Source organism: Bactrocera neohumeralis, unplaced genomic scaffold (genome assembly GCF_024586455.1).
Source record: "Bactrocera neohumeralis isolate Rockhampton unplaced genomic scaffold, APGP_CSIRO_Bneo_wtdbg2-racon-allhic-juicebox.fasta_v2 cluster10, whole genome shotgun sequence".
Taxonomy (NCBI): domain Eukaryota; kingdom Metazoa; phylum Arthropoda; class Insecta; order Diptera; family Tephritidae; genus Bactrocera; species Bactrocera neohumeralis.
Window position 1 is genome coordinate 1,776,093 of NW_026089623.1, and position 20,320 is coordinate 1,796,412.

Sequence of the window (20,320 nt, forward strand, 5' to 3'; positions counted from 1 at the left end):
CCCGGTTAATTCATTTCGAAATCAGATAATTCTGGAAGAAGGAAATGTCACAACCAAGAAAACAAGAATTATTATCAAGTCAAGGATAAGGCATCAAATTACATTTAAAAATCTTCAGGATCTACTAGAATTGATTGGTTATTGCGTTAATCCTGATGTAGTTAACGCTATTCTATGCAGTTTTCTTATTTTGGGCGAAATTCAGGACGAGATTGTAAAGAAATTCCCCTCAATAAAATTTCGTTATACAATGAGACTAGTTAATGATATTTTTAATGAAGACGATCAGAATGAAATACTGGCAATGGAACATAGTAGGGCACATCGCTCTGTCCGAGAGAACATTAAACAGATATTGAACGACTACTATTTTCCAAATATGCGGAAGAAATTAAAGGAAATTACTGTCAACTGCAAAATTTATAAAGAAGCCAAGTACGAACGGCATCCGCCTAAACCAGAGTTAGGAAAAACTCCGATACCATCCCGTCCTGTGGAAATGTCACATATAAATATTTATTCTGCCACAGTTATCCCAATTGCATCAAGGCCAATTGTTGACGTAAAACAAGCTTTGTTACAAATCCTTAATTCTTTTGAAAATACGAGGAATGTGACGGTTGATAACGAAAAGTCACTGAACTCACAAACAATAAAGTCCCTTCTTAAGGATCATTTTGGGGCAGAAATTTTTACAACCCCTCCTTTCCATAGTACAACAAATGGGCAAATAGAGAGATTTCATAGCACCTTAACTGAAATCGCCAGATGCACTAAGCTAGAACAAGCTATAAATGATACCAATGAACTAATACTTCTTGCTACTGCAAAATACAATAGATCAATTCATTCAGTAACTGGATGGAAACCTATCGAGCTGAATTTTTCCATGCCTTTGGACCTTGAAACCGAAATAAAAGGCAAATTAATTAAAGCCCAGGAAAATGAGTTGGCAAGGAACAATAGCGGTAAACTTACGAGTTTACCAAGGGATAAAGTTTACGTTAGGACCAATAAAAGAATTGGCAATAAATTTACAAAAGTTTTTACGGAAAAAACGATTAAAAAGGATCTAGGATCCACAGTTTTAATAGATAAGAGGAAGGTTCATAAGAGTAACCTTAGGTAATACATTTTTTTTTATTTCTTTCACCTTTACAGAGTTATTTTACCACTTTTGCGTATTTAGTAATCCGACAGCAAAATTATTAATTTTACAAAATCTAACTACATACCAGTTATTGACGGAAATATAGCAGTTTGGGATAAATACGACTACTTAACGCATCGAACGAATTTGACAAATTACCTCACCGTCTTGCGGGAAACAGAAAACATATTTCATGTTTTTCCCCAATCACATATGACTAAAGTTCTTCAAGAGGACATTAACCAAATTTATCGATTGATTGACACGGTGAAAATTCACCATAGACAAGCGCGAAGCATAAAAATGATTGGCACTGCGCTAAAATACATAGCGGGAACTCGATTTCGACGATTTTAACGAACTAAAATTTAAAACACAAGAACTTATAGATTCCAATGACCGTCATTTCTTCATAAACACTCAGATACAACAGCAGATCGACAAATTGACTGAGACTGTGAACAAAATTATTTCTAATACAAAAAAAGCCGATATTGACACTAGTCATATTTTCGAATTACTAATGGCCAGAAATAGGGCAGTTATAACAGATTTGGTCAATATAATTTATTCCATAGTTTTAGGTAAATTAAATGTTGTAAGTCCCATAATTTTGGATACAAATGAAATTTCGAAAATATTGATCACTGAGTACACTTTAAATGTAAGCATAAGCGATATTGTAAGTAATTCTAAGTTAAAAATTTTTCAAAATGATAATGTAATATACTTTATTGTTAAGTTTCCTAGAATACAAAAAGTATGCAGCTTAGTTAGGGTTTTTCCGGTGGCACACGACGACAAAATAATTCTTTTGGAGACCGATACTGTTGCAGATTGCGGCAATTCCACAATTCCAGTTAAAAACTGCACGACAGCACTATCTGCAAGTTTCTGTAAAATAAAAACGGATTCTACCAGGGGTGTTGTGGAATCTGATAGTTGTCGGAATCAGAATTGAAACCGATCAAAAAACGTAGTAGGTGTCATGAATTCAGATATCATTGGTTTGATATTCGAAACAGAATTTGTATCAGATTTGGGTGTCACGGAAACCAATTTTATCGGTTTTGCTATCAGAAACAAAGCAAGAAGATAGTCGCTCACAGATTTGAAATGTAAGCTAAGAAATCAAGTCATTTTATTATTTCGAATTAATTTATCTTTATTTCTATAGGGGAAACATAAGTATAAAACACGAAATGTCTTAATTATTGAGTTTTTGGAAAAAAATCCGGATATTTAAAGATATTAGATTTACAAAACGTAATAAATGTAATTTAACACCCAAATGCGTCCTTATTCATTCGATAAATGTTATCTCTTAAACTCTTTCTTTAATTCAGAACTCATTAAAAACTTTAATAGGATTGCTACCAAATGTATTCATTTGCATGTTTTGTCACATTAGTACACAGCTGATTCGAATATTGGTTTTGAGTGTGTTCGAAAAGACGGAAACCCAATCAGATTCTGTGACACCAATGAAAATCAGAATTGGTTTGCAATTCTGACAGCTAAGCAATTCTGTCTTGGATTCCACAACACCCCTGTACATGTGTGAGGCAACTATTTAATAATAACAAGGCGACATGCAAAACTACCTACAATAACCTTGATCAGATCATCGAGGTTGACAGTGGCTTAATCATCATAAACGATCAAACAGTCGAAGTTCGGGAAAGAGAAACATCATCGGTTACGATATCCGGCACTTATTTGGTGACATTCGAAGAAGAAGTCTGCATAAATGATACAACGTTTTTCAATGAAAAAGTGAAGGCAACGCTCCGACCTGGGATTCCTTCAACACAGTTTGTTAACTTGACCGACCATTTGGAAATTTTAAGCGTACCTTATTTGCGCAAAATTAATTTGAAGAACCTTGGACACATTTAAAAGCTAAATGAAATGGTCCATAACCGCACTACTCTCTGCATGTTAGTCATACTGGCCGTTGCTATCATTATAGGTGGAACATTAGTATTTTGGATACGCAGGACGAGTAAACGCATAAAGGACGCAAATGACAAGAAGGAAGCGGTAGCCAAGATCATGCAAGCGGCCGCGGACGGCCTCGATTTAGAAGGGGGGCAGTTAACACATTAGTCTGCTAGTTTGCCCACTGTAGCGTTCTTAGAGCTACTCAACACCAGCCAGTAAGCGTTGGAATAGTCCGCGTCAGCATTTTCACATCAACTGGCAAATTCTTCGCTACTCCAATATCAGCGCGGTAGCAGCGATTCAACTGTTGTCTAAACGACAACAACAGCAACAGTATCAGGTGCAGTAATAGCAGAATTGCCGAAATAGTGCCAAAGCTTTGGGAATCAGGCAGGGCTCACGTTTTTTAAGTTTTAGTCTTAAGCCAGACTTTAAGAGAAGCACATAGTGCTTTATAAAATGAAATTGAAAAATATTAAAGTTTAAAGTGAAGAAGCAATTTAGTTAATAAAGATTATTGAATTATAAAACTGGAGAAACATATTTTATTCAACGTAAAACAGCCGTAAGGACTGGAGGAATGACAACTTTAATTTCCTGAACAACAGCGGTAAGGATTAATTTATACAAACCAAACGCTGTCGATCATTTCAATCATTGAAACATAAGTTTACATCATTTCGGGTATTTTCTGCTGATACGAACGTTCATAAAAAATCAGGTATATAAGCTGATCGCTAGTGGTACAAAGTTGTTCTCTATCGCTGATTTGAAGACAAACGGTTCGATTCGTGTGCATGTATCGAACTGACAGAATCAGACAGAGTAACGGATCAATACTCAATTATAACAAAAATTTATTACTCGTATTGTAGTTACCTAAGTAAACCGAATTGTGATCTCCTCTTTGGTATGTTTACTCCAAATATGTTTTTAAAGACCGCAGGCCTGTTAATAATAATAAGTTATAATTTATTTGTTTAGTTGCTACTTACAATCATCGCATTTATGCTGTAAAATCCTTTTCTATTTAGATACAAATGTTTGTTTTCGCACTAAGCAATGATCGAAACATGCGTTATATCAACGCAACCAATCATTTCCTTTAAAATCAACGAAACAGTGGGCTGCGTAATACCTATTTGAAAATCATTTCCCACTGTTGCTGATAGTTTTCCTTAAATCTAATTATAAAAACTTATGTGATATGTGCGTATACACTTTTATACCAATAAATACTTACAATATAGAAGAAAGTTCCATGGGATTGAAGTGATCCCTGATGAACCGTCGCTGCTTAAGTAATTTGTGTCCTTTCAACATAGCCATCTTCAAAATATAAATCCACGTTTCTAAACATTTTAATTGAATTTTTTAAAATAACACCGTATAATTTGAAAACAAACAATTAGGGGCTTTACATAGTCTCATAAAGTTATAAGTTATAACGATTCGAAAACATAGCATTGACAATTGTAAATGTGTAAACTCGTTTTTGTATGTAATTCAAAAAAAATTTTTTTATCCCAAATATTCAGTTTAAGACGTTAAAAATGTCAATTTCGGATGAATTCGTGTGACATTTCTTAATTATTTTAGTATGGCAGCAAAAAAGTTAAGCGAATGTGTTCATTCGCCAGTCATGTCGAATTTTCGCCAAAACGTTCGACTCGCCAAATGCATTCGCTTCGCCAGTGATAATACCAACATCAATCTATCGTCGCAACGAAATGTGCTGATGTTTTAGTAAAATTAAGTATATTTTAGATATATGTACATATATAGTATGTATATCTGGGCAATGGACGTCGCTGTCAGCACTGTCTCGGCTTTTCAACTGAGCTAGTTCTTAGAACAGGTCTCGGCGATGCGTACAGGCGGCATCTAGCCAAGGCTTTATTTTCTTCCTGGTAAATTAACCATACGACATTAAGGTAGGGAGAAATCGCTGCTACAGTAAGTCTACGATCCAAAGCAAAGTGCAATTTAAAAACTATTGTGAACTGAAAATACATTACGATCCGTTTGCTGTCGTATGTCATAATGACAATCACCGCATACGATTGACGTATCACGTAATTTTCTTTCGTATGTCTCCCGATCCGTGCACGGATGTAACGATTCGCAAAACTTGTCGCAAATTCTATCGGAAACAAAAAAATTCAAAGAGATACATATTTTACAACTTATGTTCTAGTAAAACTAAGAAAATTTAAAAAGAAGTGTAAAATTCCAAAAAATTTTAAAATTAAAAAAAAGTGGTTTTAGCATATGTTCAAACATAGTTTTTTTTAGTTTAAATAGAAGATAATTTAATGCCAAATGTAATCAACTTTGCCCCAATTCCATACGACGTTTATTCTTTTTTTCTATCCTGCACGCCAATTAAGAAAAATCGTTAAAATTAAAAACCAAGAAATTGCGCGTCAAACTTTTCGCTTTCTGCCCAAGCGCTCATATACATATATGCTAGACGCTCAGTCACTATTTCCCTTCTAGCTTCGACAATATTTCGAATTCCCATCTATAACTTTGGGGACATATTCTTAGATAATTTGTAAAGAGATTTAAGCGAAAAAAAATAGATTTTTTGAAGCTTCTAAAGCAGGCTCTCAAATGCGTCTTTATTCATTCGATAAATGTTTTCTCTTAAAATCCTCTTTTAATTCAGAATTGTTTCCAAATGTATTCATTTACAAGTTTTGTTATATCAGTCAACAGCTGATTCGAGTATTGGTTTTACGTATGAGCGGAAAGACGAAAATTCAAAAAGATTCCGTGACACCAAAGAAAATCAGAATTGGTTTGGAATTCTGACAGCTGAGCAATTTTGTAATGCGGAAACTCATCGCGCTCAGAACATATGTATATTGCAAGAATGATAGAAATAAGACAAGTTCAAATTTTGTTTCGTTCTGCGCATCTACGTCACGGTTGACCAACGTACAATCAGCTGATTTTCAGTTGTTTGTTTTCCTTTGCAATAAGAAGCAATTTTGTATTGAGGGCATACAAAAACATGAATATAAATAAAAGTTAACATCAATATAAGTGAATATTAATAAAAGATATCAATATAAGTGAATATTTTATAGTGAACATTTACCTACATATTCATTTAATTGTATTTCCATTCTATTATTTAATTTTGTCTCTTTGCTGTGTTTGTTTCAACCATATACATTTATGCAAATAAAAAGATTGAATATTTTGCGACCAAGTATCAATTTATTGTCTTATTTAATTTTCTTTTTTTGCTATACATATGTTCAATTAAGTTTTTATTTAAGGGGCTATACCAGTGTGACGCATGAAAAATTAGGCGATTTTCGTGAATTTTTTTAAAAGAAAGTACTAGATTGAATGTTTCGACGTTCTATGAACGAAAAAAAATATTTTTGAGCTATATTAAAATTTTTTTTTACAAATATATTGAAAAATAACGGAATTATGTGCTGTCTGCGGAAGTGCCGAAAAAAAGATGCCTCAACTGTTGGCATGATTCAAAGACTGTTGGCAAGAAAATGTCGTAATTTTGAAAAAAAAAATCGTTTTTTTTACGAAAACAATGGTCGGTTTTTTAATGCCAAATTGACAATTTTCAACCAATCAAAAAGATCGTAGTCCGTTGTATGGCAAATGTATTCAACTATACCCAGTTTTAATTTGAAGTTAATCGGCCAATTTCTCGTTGAGTTATGATGTCAGCAATTTTGAAAAATTTTGTTTCGAGAATAACGCGTTTAAAGTTTCACTTATATGTAAGTATATGCTTGCTCCTCTGAGCGGTCGCTGTTTAGAACGCTGCCATTCAAAAACTATTCAAGATACGACCTTGCCGATTTCACAGGATATTTTTATATATATAAACTATAGAAAAAGCAAAAAAAAAAAAAAAAAAATTTTTGAAAGTGTCACACTGGTATAGCCCCTTAAGGAACGAATCCTAATCTACATTCTAGCTCTGAAAAACAATTATTTTACTTTCGAGCTACAATTTACAAAATTACGTAAATCTAAGTGCTTCTGGGCGTAATTTGTACATATATGTAAATCAGTACCATTTACATCGTCAAATACTGCTTGCAAGGCTCTCATATGCTCCATTAACACATCTGTTGGTTTTGAGAGTCCTCCTTCAGAAAGGTGATCCACCCAAGTATAAGACGAACAATTTTCTGAATTTTCACAAATTTCGAGGTTGTCTTTACCGAGTTTGTGGCAGATGTACCCTGCCAAATTCTAAAGTCCGTCGTTGTTGAGAATCTCCAAGTCATCATTTTTTTCAATTGGGTCAGTGGAATTTAGATCAACTGACACACGTTGAAAAATATTACCTGTAAAAATATAATAAAGGTACATACATGCGTATAAATAAATGGAATAAATTGTTAGTTAAGATTATTATTATAATTAGAATAAGAAACAGTGCAAAAACTTAGTATGTATGTTAGTACATATTTGCATTTGTTAACATCAATACATTTTTATGTATATAAGAATGTCTTCGGTAGTTTTAGGTTTATAATATGTTTATAATACTTTTTTAGAATTGCGGCACTTACCTGGCCGTTGATGAAAATGCAGCTAAGTTTTTGCTCCAAATTATTTCTGTGGAATTCCGAGGTTTTAATGGAAATCCTAAGGCGTTTAATTTCTGCTGATTGCTCGTTTTTGCACTTATTCAAAGTTCTAACAACACTATTCAGCCTTTGTCTAAAAAGAATAAGAAATACACATACTTATGTATGTAAGACTAACATTTCTGTTTCCAAATGCAGTATTTTCTCGTCTTTCTCATCGATGACCTCCTCTCCTGTAGTTTGAGGTGCCTCTCCACCCTCGTCTTCTTGAATTACTTCAACAGGGGCAGTATTCTTCAACATTGTTGTTAACATCTCTTTTTTGGAACGAGACTCCATCCTTTTCTGCTGTTCAGTAGCCTCTGCAGGAGCAGTGGTTAACGTGGGAAAAGCGCTAGGCAGTAACTTAGTTGGATTCCGCGAACTTAAACCTGCAAGAGTGTTTGGTTATAAAAGTAAAATTATTGTAATCAAAATGCTATAATTACCCATTTCAAACTGCAAGTTGCATTAATTTTGTCTGTACGACGACAAAAATTATCCATTGTTTTACCACTGTTTTATCTTTAGGGAAATGAAAAAATCTCCATTTCGTAGCACAATTTTTACCATTATTATTTTTGCACCCAACACTGCGCAACACATTTTAAAAAATATAAAATTTATCAATTAGTACAACACTTGAAAACACAATTCGAATTCACTTACAAAAGCACGGGCGAATAATAAGTCAACCTTGAAGTCAGCAAGAACAGCTGACTGAAAGCAAACATGCGCATTGCGCAATCTTGTTTCTATCATTCTTGTGTATATTGGATATGTCGAGGTCTATATAGGAGCGAGTTGCGTCCGAAGTCAGGTCGGTGTATTGTCTTTAATGATCTCTTGTTGTTCCTAGGAGGCAATTCCGCTCCAAACAGGTGACTGCAGGAACTGCCGAAAATTGTACGTATTTATTCTGGCACAGGGGCTACAACTTTCGCATAATTATGACATACGATAACATTTACGAATCGAGATACAGAATAGGGCTCCTGGTGAGAGTTATCGGACGATAGGACTCCCCTTTGTTAGCGGGTTTCCCAGGTTTCAGTAGTGAGACCACTCTTCCGCATTTCCACACATCGGGTATTTGAGACTTGACCATAATATTGGAGTCGATGGCGTCAAGATTGCTGTCAATAATGGCTATGTTCGTAAATGCATCATGGCGCGCATCATGACGATTGCATAACAAACAGAACGTTCAGAAATGCCAATACGGAACGGAATTGATGAGCCAGGCGTTGACGCTTGTTGAAGCTGGCACGGTGATGAAAACGAACGGAATTGATGAGCCAGGCGTTGACGCTTGTTGAAGCTGGCACGGTGATGTATACGACGGACTCCTCTGTGTAGGAGAGATTTTATTAATAGCCAACCGTCTTCGTTGGCCTCCAGCTATCAACTCTCACTGTACTCCACTTACGTGTCGCCTGTTAGTCACGTTAGTTTTTAATAACGGTGCCCTACGGTACGTAAGCAGTGGTACTGACGCTGTTCGAAGCAGAGCAGCTGTGCCCCTCATAGTAACGGTCGAGCCTTTGCGCGAACCGATACCGACCTAACAAAACGGCAGAGTCATTGAGAGCACTGGCATCACCAAAGCGTGATGCCTTTTCTACGCAATGCCTGCGAAGTGCCTCATTCTATGGTATACGGCAGTCATTGCGAGCACTGGCATCACCGAAGCGTGATGCCTTTTCTACGCAATGCCTGCGAAGTACCCCATTCTACGGCAGAGTCATTGCGAGCACTGGCATCACCAAAGCGTGATGCCTTTTCTGCGCAATGCCTGCGAAGTACCCCATTCTATGGCAGTCATTGCGAGCACTGGTATCACACCGAAGTGTGATGCCTTTTCTGCGCAATGCCTGCGAAATATCTACTTCTACGGTAGGCACTTACCCCTGCTTACTGCTATTTTCCTGCGCGATGCTGGGCGACCGTCCGGTTCGGCGAACTGGAGCAAATGATCGCATTTGGTGTAAAGTGCTTGCTTTTATAGCAGCATCGCGCAGCTTTTGTCACCGTAGCGAGGTAAGTTGTATGCGTATGGTGTGTTAGTACGTATGGTGGAAAGCTCTAGCAGCTTTCATCATCGTACTGAGGTAAATTGTGTGCGTAGTCAGTGCGGTGAAGTTTAGTACGTATGGTGGTATGGTGAGGGTACATGATGTACTGTGGAGCGAAGTTGACGTAAATTATTGTAAGGTGGTAAAAGCCACGTTAAAAATTGTATAAATTATTATTTTTAAATTTTTAGTGAAAATCTCAGTAATGCGGAGACACAGTTATTGCTGAGAGTACGGTTGAATATGGAGGACGACTTTAAATCGGGTAGAAGGAAAAAAAATGTATTGTGGAAGAAAGTTGTGACCGAAGTTAAAAGTGTAAATGAAAACAATAAAAAAAAGTAATAAAAAAATTATTCAAATAAAGGAAGGTGAGGTAAAGTAAATTTTTTATGATGAAAACAGAGTGGTAAAATAGTTTCTTCTATCGATTCCATTGATATCATCTGAATCAACACAGCGAATGGGAGCATCTTGAATTCCTTCGATTGTTGGTTTCCATATCGGCTTGTGTTATTGTATCGTTAATATGTTCAGAATAACCTCCCTTATTTATGATAAATTTGTGTAAGATAGCGCAAGCGAGTATTATATTAGATATGGCTTTACTGCTCGAAGCTTCAATATAATTTAAAATTTTAAACTGTTTCTTAAAAATCCCGAAAGTTTGTTCTATAAATACTTTGTCTTTTAAGAGGCAAACATTTGTACCTAAAAATTTTTCTTTTTGACTTCAATACTCTTCTTTTTCTTAAATTTAAAGAAAATCTATAATTTCTTTGCTCACAAATTTCGTCTAGTGTTAGATTCAGCAAAATTTCCATTTTAGTATTATACGCGTTCAAAAATGCAAACAAATGTATCTGCAAATTGTCAAAAATTGTATAAGAAGTATCAAACGTCAAACTTGCAGTGTTGCTACTGTTGCTTATGCTGCAAGTCATGATGCACTTACGAACATAGCCAATCCTACAATTTTAGGTGACTTTTGAGTCTGTGCTCCTTCACTCGTAATACGACCGCGATTATCGCCAAAGTACAGAGCCGTAACAAAATCCTTACGTCACAAGCCGGCATAACATGGGGAAAGGACAAAGAAACGTTGTTGGCAACTTACAAGGCATTTAACCAAGGATGAATAAAACTCAAACATATGTTCCTCAAAAAAGTATAGTATTACAATTCACTTTTTACAAAATTTTACTAAAATCACAATTATAAGCATTTCGAAAAAAGTTGTTAATTTATTTTCCAAGAATTCTTGTATATACTTATGTTTATATTATGTTTAGTACAATACTGCATCATAGTGGCAAAATATAAATATGTCCGCCCAATAGTAAAAAAAAATAAATATAAAACAGTGACACTGATTCTTAACTTTATTAAACTTATTTCTAAATAAGTATGTAGTGGAGTTCCGATATAAAAGAAAATTTACTGCAGATTTATCGTACATCTTTTACAAACCCGTTTTATAAATGTAGATATTAGAAATGCAAAGCAATACAATTGCAAAAAAGTTAATGATATTATGTTTTACGAGTGTACAGATAACGTTAGTGGCCGGGAACTTAGTAAATCTACTTACATGTAAATATATCTACTTTATTAATATTTTTTTTATTGAATTACTTCTTTAAACTCTCAAGGCGCGATGTAAAATTATCACCGAGCTAATATTTCTATCATAAATGCATGAGGGGTAGTATGAAGGTCAACAACTACAATTAAATTTACTCTGTTCAATTATCGATGGTATATTCTGGCAGTTTTTCATACTTGAGTTTTGTTGGCTCGTGATCAGTATCAACAAGTAAAACGGTATGAGAATAACCAACAGCAACCTGAGGTATTTTTATATTATCCATTTTGGGCACTTCCTTAGGGATAGTCGAAGACTTTTGGAATTCACCAAGGCCTAATTCACCATAAGTTGGTGAAGCACCCCATGCGATTAAGGTATCATCAGCGGAAATAATAATCGAAGTGTTTCCACAACCAATATCGGTGATGTTCCAACCTTTAAATATAATGCTGTCAATAAATTTTCTCAATAACACATTATGATGTAAACATTACCCGATAAATCCTGCACAGGTTTCGGGTACATGTTTGCTTCTCCAGTCTTTTTGTTTTGTCCAAATAAGAAAAGGACACCTAGTTCATTGACAATGAGACTAAAAGTTGCACCACAGTATACATTACGGGCACCACGGCCTTGAGTGTCAAAATATTTTATTAAACGGGGTACCATTTCATCTTTTGGCTCAGCATGGCCCAAACGACCAAAACCACCGAATCCCCAACTATACACGCGCTTCTTCGAGTCAATTGCCACCTGTAAAAAATATACGAGTACATATACAAAATTCCAATTTTTTACTTACTAAAATTGCTTGTTAAAGGGCTGTGAGCATAAATAAAACTAAAGTTCAGGCCAATCGCAGAATCTTATCAGATATAGAGCATAGTCGAACAATTTTTAATTGTGTTTATTCGCGTTTTTACCAATGTTATGAAGAAATTTTTAGTTCGAAAAAATAAAAAAAAACGTTAATTTCGATTCAACCAATATCCTTCACAAATACAAAAGTTTCCATACTTTGACCGTTCTCGCGACAGTCGGGTATACATAACAGTAACGGACACGGATTTTTATCCGATCATGCGCTGTCAAACCAGCTCCAAATTGCTTCATGAATGTTTTCTGCCGCTACAACAATAATAATCCGTGTCAAAATTCGTGAAGGATTTTGATCAATCAGTCTGTATGGCAGCTACATGCCTTAGTTGTCCGATCTGAACAATTTCTTTGGAAGTTCGATTCTGCCGTTGTTTTAGCAATGCGAGAAACTCAGGAACTATATAGACTGACAAACTGACACGGAAAGTCGCTTATCGTACTGGTCATTTATATATACAGTGCCTTACAAAAGTATTCGGAAAATTAATTTCAGGAATCGATATTTTAATTAATGTAATGTAAAAACACTTCAACTGAAAAATTCAGTGAATTCATATCACAAAAGTATTCGTAAAAAATGTTGTATATAAACTAAAATTAATTTTACTTTTAATCCATATTTGAGAGAATCTATTGAAAATATTAATTTTTTTGTTCATATATATTTCACTCCATTCTTTGATAATTGCATCCTGGAGGACTGTTTGGATATTATATTCTGTTTCCGAATAGCACGCTCCAAACCTGCCCACAAGTGCTCAATCGGATTAAGATCCAGGCACTGAGTGGTCGTACCTAAAACTTTTAGGATGTTGTATAATATACAAAGCTTTGTAATGTGAGTTGCATGTTTCAGGCCGTTGTCAAGATAAGTTCGGAAAGTCCGAATTTATCCGCGCTATTATAATTTATGTGTTAAATTACCTTTTAGCATCTTCTTTGGATTTTCTTCCCATGTCTTACACGATTTAACGTATTTTTCACGGACTATGACAAAATGACCGCATTGTACAAAATTTTTATTCCGACTGAAGACAAATTTCTAAAGCTGTCAGTAGCTTAGAACGCCACAAGTAGCAACGGGACTTTTGCAAGGCTGGCAAGAAACTTAATTAACTATAACTTTGTGAAGTTAGTTTAGTCGAGTTTATACATAAAGTAGTTTAAATTATTATTTTTATCCAATATAAATAATTTTATATTCTCAGTTATGAGTTAAAACTATATTTGAAGTAATAATAAAGTTTCCAAAAAAAAACTTCTGCAAAACAAAAATCTATTCATTTCACTATAAAAATTGAATTTTCGATTACTTTTGTCTCCGACGTTTTCTTCCAGATATTACAAACTTCGTGGTAAACTAAATAGACCTGGTTCAAGGTATAAAAAAAATATGAAGTCGTATACAAATCACAATATGAACTTTTTACTTTACGTAAGTTAACAATTCAACCACTAACTTTTATTTTAATGATTACATTTAGTACCGATGTTTTATAATTTCTACATTTCATTACCTAAGGGGCTATTACAGTGTGACACTTTCAAAAAAATTTTTTTTTTTTGCTTTTTCGATAGTTTATATATTCAAAAATATCCTGTGAATTCGACAAGGTATATCTTGAATAGTTTTTGAATGGCAGCGTTCTAAACAACAACCGCTCAGAGGTGCAAACACATATAAGTGAAACTTTAAACGCGTTTTTCTCGAAACGACATTTTTCAAAATTGCTGACATCATAACTCAACGAGAAATTGACCGATCGACTTCAAATTAAAACTGGATATAGTTGAATACATTTGCCATACAACGGACTACGATCTGTTTGATTGGTTGAAAATTGTCCACTTGGCATTAAAAAAAACTACCATGTTTTTCGTAAAACAAAGGAATTTTTTTTCAAAATTACGCCATTTTCTTAATTTTTGATATTTTTCAAAGATCGAAGTTCATTGTATAGAAAATATATTTAAGTTTAATAAACCTTTTGAATTTTTTTGTTTCAGCTACTCAATCGACCGGAATCATGCAGGCAGTTGAGGCACTTTTTTTCGGCACTTCCGCAAACAGCACATAACTCCGTTATTTTTCAATATTTTTGGTATAGCCCTTAGAGACATTTTTACACTCACCGTATGATTATTGCCGCAAGCAAAATCCACAACTTGAACATTGTCCACGGGTGTAACGTGTCCTTCCTTATTCTTTTCAATATATAATACAACCTTTTTAGGCGATGTTTCAAAGTGGAATGACAATTTGTTGGCATTAACAAAGTATTTTGCGTCTGTGTTATGTCCCAGTTGGCCATATTCAGGTAAACCAAATGTATACAAATTTCCTTTAATATCGAGGATCACGGAAAATTCAGCCCCACAACCAATGCGAATAATTGGAGATCCTACATAATTTATCGGAGTTGGCTTATTTACTACTGGAAGTGTGTTTCCAATACCACATTGGCCAGACTTATTTTCACCACAGGCGTAAACTCTACCTGCGTCAGTCAAAAAGAGGGAATGATGTCGACCACATGCAGCTTGAACAATATTAAATTTCTCTAATCCTGGAACCAGCGTCGGAATTTCACATATTTTTACATCGGATAAACCTAACTGTCCTGAAGGATTACGACCAAATGCTAGAGCTTTGCGATTCATATTAATAAGTAGTGTATGAGCGGAGCTTGGACCAGTAACACAGTAGCGGTACTAAAATATTGAAAAAGATTAAAAAATAGTAAGATGCTTTACGTTACTTTCACCAACCATTTCATCAGAAAAACGATGAAAATTATAAAGATTAGGGCGCACTTTAACTACATTTTTCCGATCCCGTTTTCCTGTTAAGTCCCATGTTACCATTCCAGCAATCAACAATTTGCCAGGAGTCTTATCTAGAGATAACAGAAGATCTTCGGGTAACTTGGTAGGTGGTTCCAAATCGTCATTGGGAATTAAAACTTCCACTTGGTTTGAGGTAGATTGGGCTTCGTCACTAGAAGCATCACTAAAGTCCTCTTCAATCTCCTGTTTCTTAGGGCGGCGCTTGTTAGGTCCATTACCACTTCCACCAACTTTACGTTTCGCAGACATAATTGAATATATCGTCTATCGTTATTTTTTCAGAGGACTAGATTCCAAAATTGTGAAAACAAGGGGACAATAATAACTGGTATAACCAATCACTTTGTTAATCTATTGACCTAAAAATACACATAGACTTATATTATAAATACTGGAAGCTTAAATACAAAGTCTAGGTATTTTTTTCTTTGATCATTTTCAAACATTAAAAATAATAATTTAGTTTCAGATACTTAATATGGTCAATCTGCCAATAACTCAAAAACTGGCTCAAATATTTAGAGATTAACAAAACTAATATATTTACCTTACCTTATATATTTAAATATATTTATAATTTTGCATTTGCTAAACAACAATAAATAACCATAACTTATTACTTCTTCCAAAATTAAAGCCCAACTTTTGCTAAACTTTACTGAACAAAGTGACGCTACAACGAAAATCATGCATCACCCTCCCAAACGTCGCTAATAATTGAATGTTAACAACGCCATGATGTTTATCCCTAGTTCAAATACAGGGTCGCCTAAAAATGATTGCAGATTTTCTTACATAGAGTTCAGGCTATCATTGTCCCAAACTTTTTAAATTCAAATTCTGGAATAATTACATTAAGGTACTGAAAGAAAATCATATAATGTAATAACCCAAAATTTTAAATATTTATTATAACTGATAGTGAAATTTGTTTATTTATTAAAAAAAAAGTGAAATAAAAATGAATAAGATAAATTATTAATAGAAATTTCGGTACTTTTGGAAAATCAATATAAATGTATCGAAAAAATTCGTTTATTATTAACTACGTTCAAAGATAATAAAATGAAATTAAAAGCAATAATTCGAATCGAGTTCGAGACGTTCGCGGGTACGGTCAACAGTAAAGTGTGCTCTTCAATTTCTTGTAATATACGTGAAATCCCGGATGGGGAAATTCGCAAGCAGATTCACCGAAGGACCTTAACATCGTTGGCACCACGCGGTATATCGGTTTACTCGAAATTTCTACAAAAATAGTTGAAAACATAAGTGATTTATCATATAACTTTTGGAAATTTAAAACAATAACAAAAAATAATACCAAATTAAAACACTCAATTAATTTTCGCGCAAAAATTCTCCTCCGAACATCTTAAGTGGGTATCAGTTGTTTCTGTCGCACGGCAAACCAGCTGTCTACGCAGAATTGTAAGTGGCCAGGGACACTACATTATCTGCACGTGCAATCGGTAAAGCAGTTGGTAAGGCAGTTTCTTTTACTTAACGTAACCACGATTAAATAAGATCGTGATGGACACACAAACTCCGCCTCCCGGTGGGGGTACACAATGTAACCAAATAGGTATGTTGCTCGAACGCATTAAAAAAATAGAAACGTTGAATAATGAATTGAAAAACGAAAATGCGGCACTTAAACTTCAAAATGAAGACTTGAAGAAATCGCTAACCAAATATGCAAATGAAACGTCTTCTTCTCCATCAAAATCGACCTTTGCAGCCGAAACAGACGAAGAAGAGCTTACAAAAGAAACAAATTGGCTATTAAAAAAGAAAAAAAGTAGGGAAAGTAAGAAACGCAAAGCAGATTCTTCACCGGATGTAACATTGAAGTCTCCGATTCCGGATGGAACAGCAGAAGATAAAACAGATACAAAAGTAAGCCATCGCCCTCCGCCAATTATAATATCGGAAAATTTTAACCAACCCTTGATGCGTTCCTTGATTAACGCAGATGTAAAAAAATCTTACACACTCAAGCTCACTCGCCTAAGTTCCTGTAAAGTAAATCTTTCAGATAGTTCCGACTACAGAATACTTACAAGGAAATTAAACGACTCGAAAATTCCTTGGTACTCGTACGAAGACAAACAATCGCGTGATATACGCGTAAAGGTAAAAGACCTTCATCACTCATGTGAGCCTGAAAGTATTATCACAGACCTTCAAAAGCAACGGTTTAAAGTTACGGAAGTCTTAAACAAACTTCAATATAAAACAAAAAACCAGTTAAATATGTTTATTGTATGTTTTGAACCTACAGAGAACATTAAGAAAATTTACGAAATCAAATATATTCTAAATTCTGTCGTTAAACTCGAGCCCATCAAGCCATCGAATCTTGTGCCGCAGTGTAAATCCTGTCAGGCGTTCGGTCACACTAGAAACTATTGTTGTAAGCCACCGCGGTGTGTAAAGTGCGCCGGAAATCATTCAACACTAAGCTGTACAAAACCCGCCGAACTACCGCCAAAATGCTGTAACTGTAGTCAAAATCTCCCTGCGAACTATAGGAGATGTGAAGTGGCAAAGCAACTTCAAAAAATTAAAAACGCGACTGGGAAAAATACAGAGCATAAATATGAACCAAAACGCTTAAGCACAACCACTTCCACTGCTCCTCAGAAGGAAGACACTAATGTAAATCATCAATCTGGAAAGCCCTCATTTGCCAGCATAACTAAAGGTGCTAATAAAGCTCAACAACATCTGTCCGAAAATCATACAAATACGAATGCCACTGGTGATATTACTGGTAATTTTTCGCTAATTCTCAACAAGCTTAATAAGCTAGAAGAGCAAAATAGACTTACCCACGAACGTCTTACTAAACTAGAGAGACAGCACAGTGAAAATAAGACGCAAAAATGAAGCCGATGAAAATTATGACCTGGAATGCAAATGGCCTGCTCAAACGTAGTAAAGAATTAGAGACATTACTCCATGTTGAAAAAATTGATATTTGTCTTATATCAGAAACTCATTTCACAAATGAGACTTTTGTTAGATTCAAAAACTACAAGACGTATTGCTCGAACCACCCAAATAACAATGCGAGAGGGGGGAGTGCCATAATTATCAGAGATAATATTCCCCACTACGAAGAAATTAATATAAGTATCCCAGAATTCCAAACTACGACCATATCGGTTGAATCTAGTTTCGGAAAAATAAGCATTACCGCAATATATAGCCCACCTAGACACAATATTAAAATGGACTTGTACACAGAACTTATATTAAAACACCATGGGAAATTCATCATGGGTGGTGATTTTAACGCAAAACACTCACAATGGGGTTCAAGAGTTACGACACCGAAGGGGAGAGAGCTCTTTAAAGCTGTTACGGCTACTGGATGCGACTTCATGTCTACTGGCAAGCCGACTTACTGGCCTTCCGACACAAGGAAATTACCTGACCTGATCGATTTTTTCATCACTCGACAAATATCCAAGACATTCATTACTATTGAAAATGGATTGGACTTAAATTCGGACCACTCGCCAGTATATCTAATCCTAAATGGCCAAATAAAAGAAATCGACATACCGCCTTATCTTTCTAATAGACATACGGATTGGGAGTATTTCAAAGTGATGCTCGACAAAAATATTGATTCTGAAGCAAATATAACAACCCAAGATATCTAAGAAGATGAAGTTCATACATTTACGAAAGCTATTCAGGAATCGGCTTGGAAAAGTACTCCTGTTCCTAAACAAAAAAACTTTTATATTAAATATCCATCGGACATTTTAGATCTCATATAGAAAAAGAGAAAACTGCGCAAAAAATAGCAAATCACGCGATTTTCCCAATATAAAACAGAACTGAACAATTTAACCAAGCTTCTTAGTACTAAAATAAAGTTATTCACGAATCAAAATATTTCTAATTATATTGAGAAACTAACGCCAAACAAACAATCCGATTATTCCCTTTGGAAAGCAGTAAAAAATGCTAGGAAACCAATTTTGTCAAATGCACCCCTCAGAAAGCCAAACGGATCCTGGGCCAAAAGCGACGAAGAAAAAGCAGAAGTTTTTTCAGAGAAACTCGCTAAAACGTTTAGTGCTATTCTGTTCCATGGAACTTTACCTCAGATGGGAGGATCGCAATGCGTAGAAGAAATCCAACCAGCAACAATTAAAGAAGTGGAAAATATAATTAAAAGTAGATTTAAACCAAGAAAAGCGCCCGGTTTCGACTTGGTGACAGCTGATGTACTGAAAAATCTAACACGGAAAGCATTAGAAAAACTTACATCGATAATAAACGCTTGCTTAAATCTCAGATACGTTCCATTGTCATGGAAGGTATCTGAAATCATTATGGTACAAAAACCCGGGAAAAGCGCACAGGAAGCATCATCATATCGTCCAATCTCACTGTTGCCTATTTTGTCCAAATTACTTGAAGTTATAATTATAAAAAGACTTCAGAACATAATTGAAGAAAAGGACCTTATACCAATTCATCAGTTTGGATTTAGATCGCAACATCAAGTTCATCGAATAACAGATATAATTGAGGATGCGATGGAAAAAAAGCAAATCTGAACAGCTGTTTTTCTTGATGTATCTCAGGCGTTTGACAGAGTATGGCACCAGGGCTTACTTCATAAATTAAGACTTCTCTTCCCACAGCATCTTACTGAGCTACTTGCCTCTTACCTTAGTGTAGAAACAGTGCACTCACCTTTTATAATGATTTTCCACTTCACTAAAATATTCAAAACAAAAGCGCACTCAATAATAGAAAAGGGTTTGTGCTTTATTTAAGCGATGCGATGGAAAAAAAGCAAATCTGCACAGCTGTTTTTCTTGATGTATCTCAGGCGTTTAACAGAGTATGGCACCAGGGTTTACTTCATAAATTAAGACTTCTCTTCCCACAGCATCTTACTGAGCTACTTGCCTCTTACCTTAGTGTAGAAACAGTGCACTCACCTTTTATAATGATTTTCCACTTCACTAAAATATTCAAAAAAAAGCGCACTCAATAATAGAAAAGGGTTTGTGCTTTATTTAAGCGAATTATGTTAAAAAGGAAAAGTAACTATATAAACGCGTTCTGGGTGATATATATGTATATGTATGTCTATGTGGTTGGTTTCACAAACGGGAGGGCGGCGGATAGAGTCGACCGATCGCTGATTATGTCGCAAACGAACTGAACTGAATCTGATCAT

The 20,320-nt window shown here is 35.0% G+C and overlaps 1 protein-coding gene and 1 long non-coding RNA gene across 4 annotated transcripts; both read right to left on the bottom strand.

The window, feature by feature from the left end:
* Positions 1-6,302: 6,302 nt before the first annotated feature.
* Positions 6,303-9,699, bottom strand: LOC126764936 (uncharacterized). 3 transcript variants are annotated; one of them, XR_007668127.1, is made up of 5 exons: positions 9,146-9,699; positions 8,386-9,067; positions 8,166-8,309; positions 7,660-8,108; positions 6,303-7,431 (listed from the first exon to the last, which is right to left on the bottom strand). It is a non-coding gene; the product is annotated as an uncharacterized LOC126764936 (long non-coding RNA). The 3 variants fall into 3 exon arrangements; XR_007668126.1 differs by having other exon boundaries at positions 8,386-9,684; XR_007668125.1 differs by lacking the exons at positions 8,386-9,067; positions 9,146-9,699 and having other exon boundaries at positions 8,166-8,379.
* Positions 9,700-11,145: 1,446 nt separating this feature from the next.
* Positions 11,146-15,827, bottom strand: LOC126764856 (protein RCC2 homolog). The gene is made up of 5 exons (XM_050482477.1): positions 15,658-15,827; positions 15,028-15,464; positions 14,392-14,970; positions 11,874-12,132; positions 11,146-11,814 (listed from the first exon to the last, which is right to left on the bottom strand). Exons 2-5 carry the CDS (start codon positions 15,352-15,354, stop codon positions 11,537-11,539), a joined length of 1,443 nt encoding a protein of 480 aa, XP_050338434.1. The 5' UTR covers positions 15,355-15,464; positions 15,658-15,827; the 3' UTR covers positions 11,146-11,536.
* Positions 15,828-20,320: the final 4,493 nt, after the last annotated feature.

Bases quoted from the DNA above. Each gene is read 5' to 3' on its own strand.
- LOC126764856 (XM_050482477.1), bottom strand. From the start codon at position 15,354: ATGTCTGCGAAACGTAAAGTTGGTGGAAGTGGTAATGGACCTAACAAG. The intron at 14,971-15,027 runs GTTGGTGAAAGT...TCAATATTTTAG, and splicing joins ATCGTTTTTCTGATGAAATG to TACCGCTACTGTGTTACTGG. The intron at 11,815-11,873 runs GTAATGTTTACA...TTATATTTAAAG, and splicing joins ACCTGTGCAGGATTTATCGG to GTTGGAACATCACCGATATT.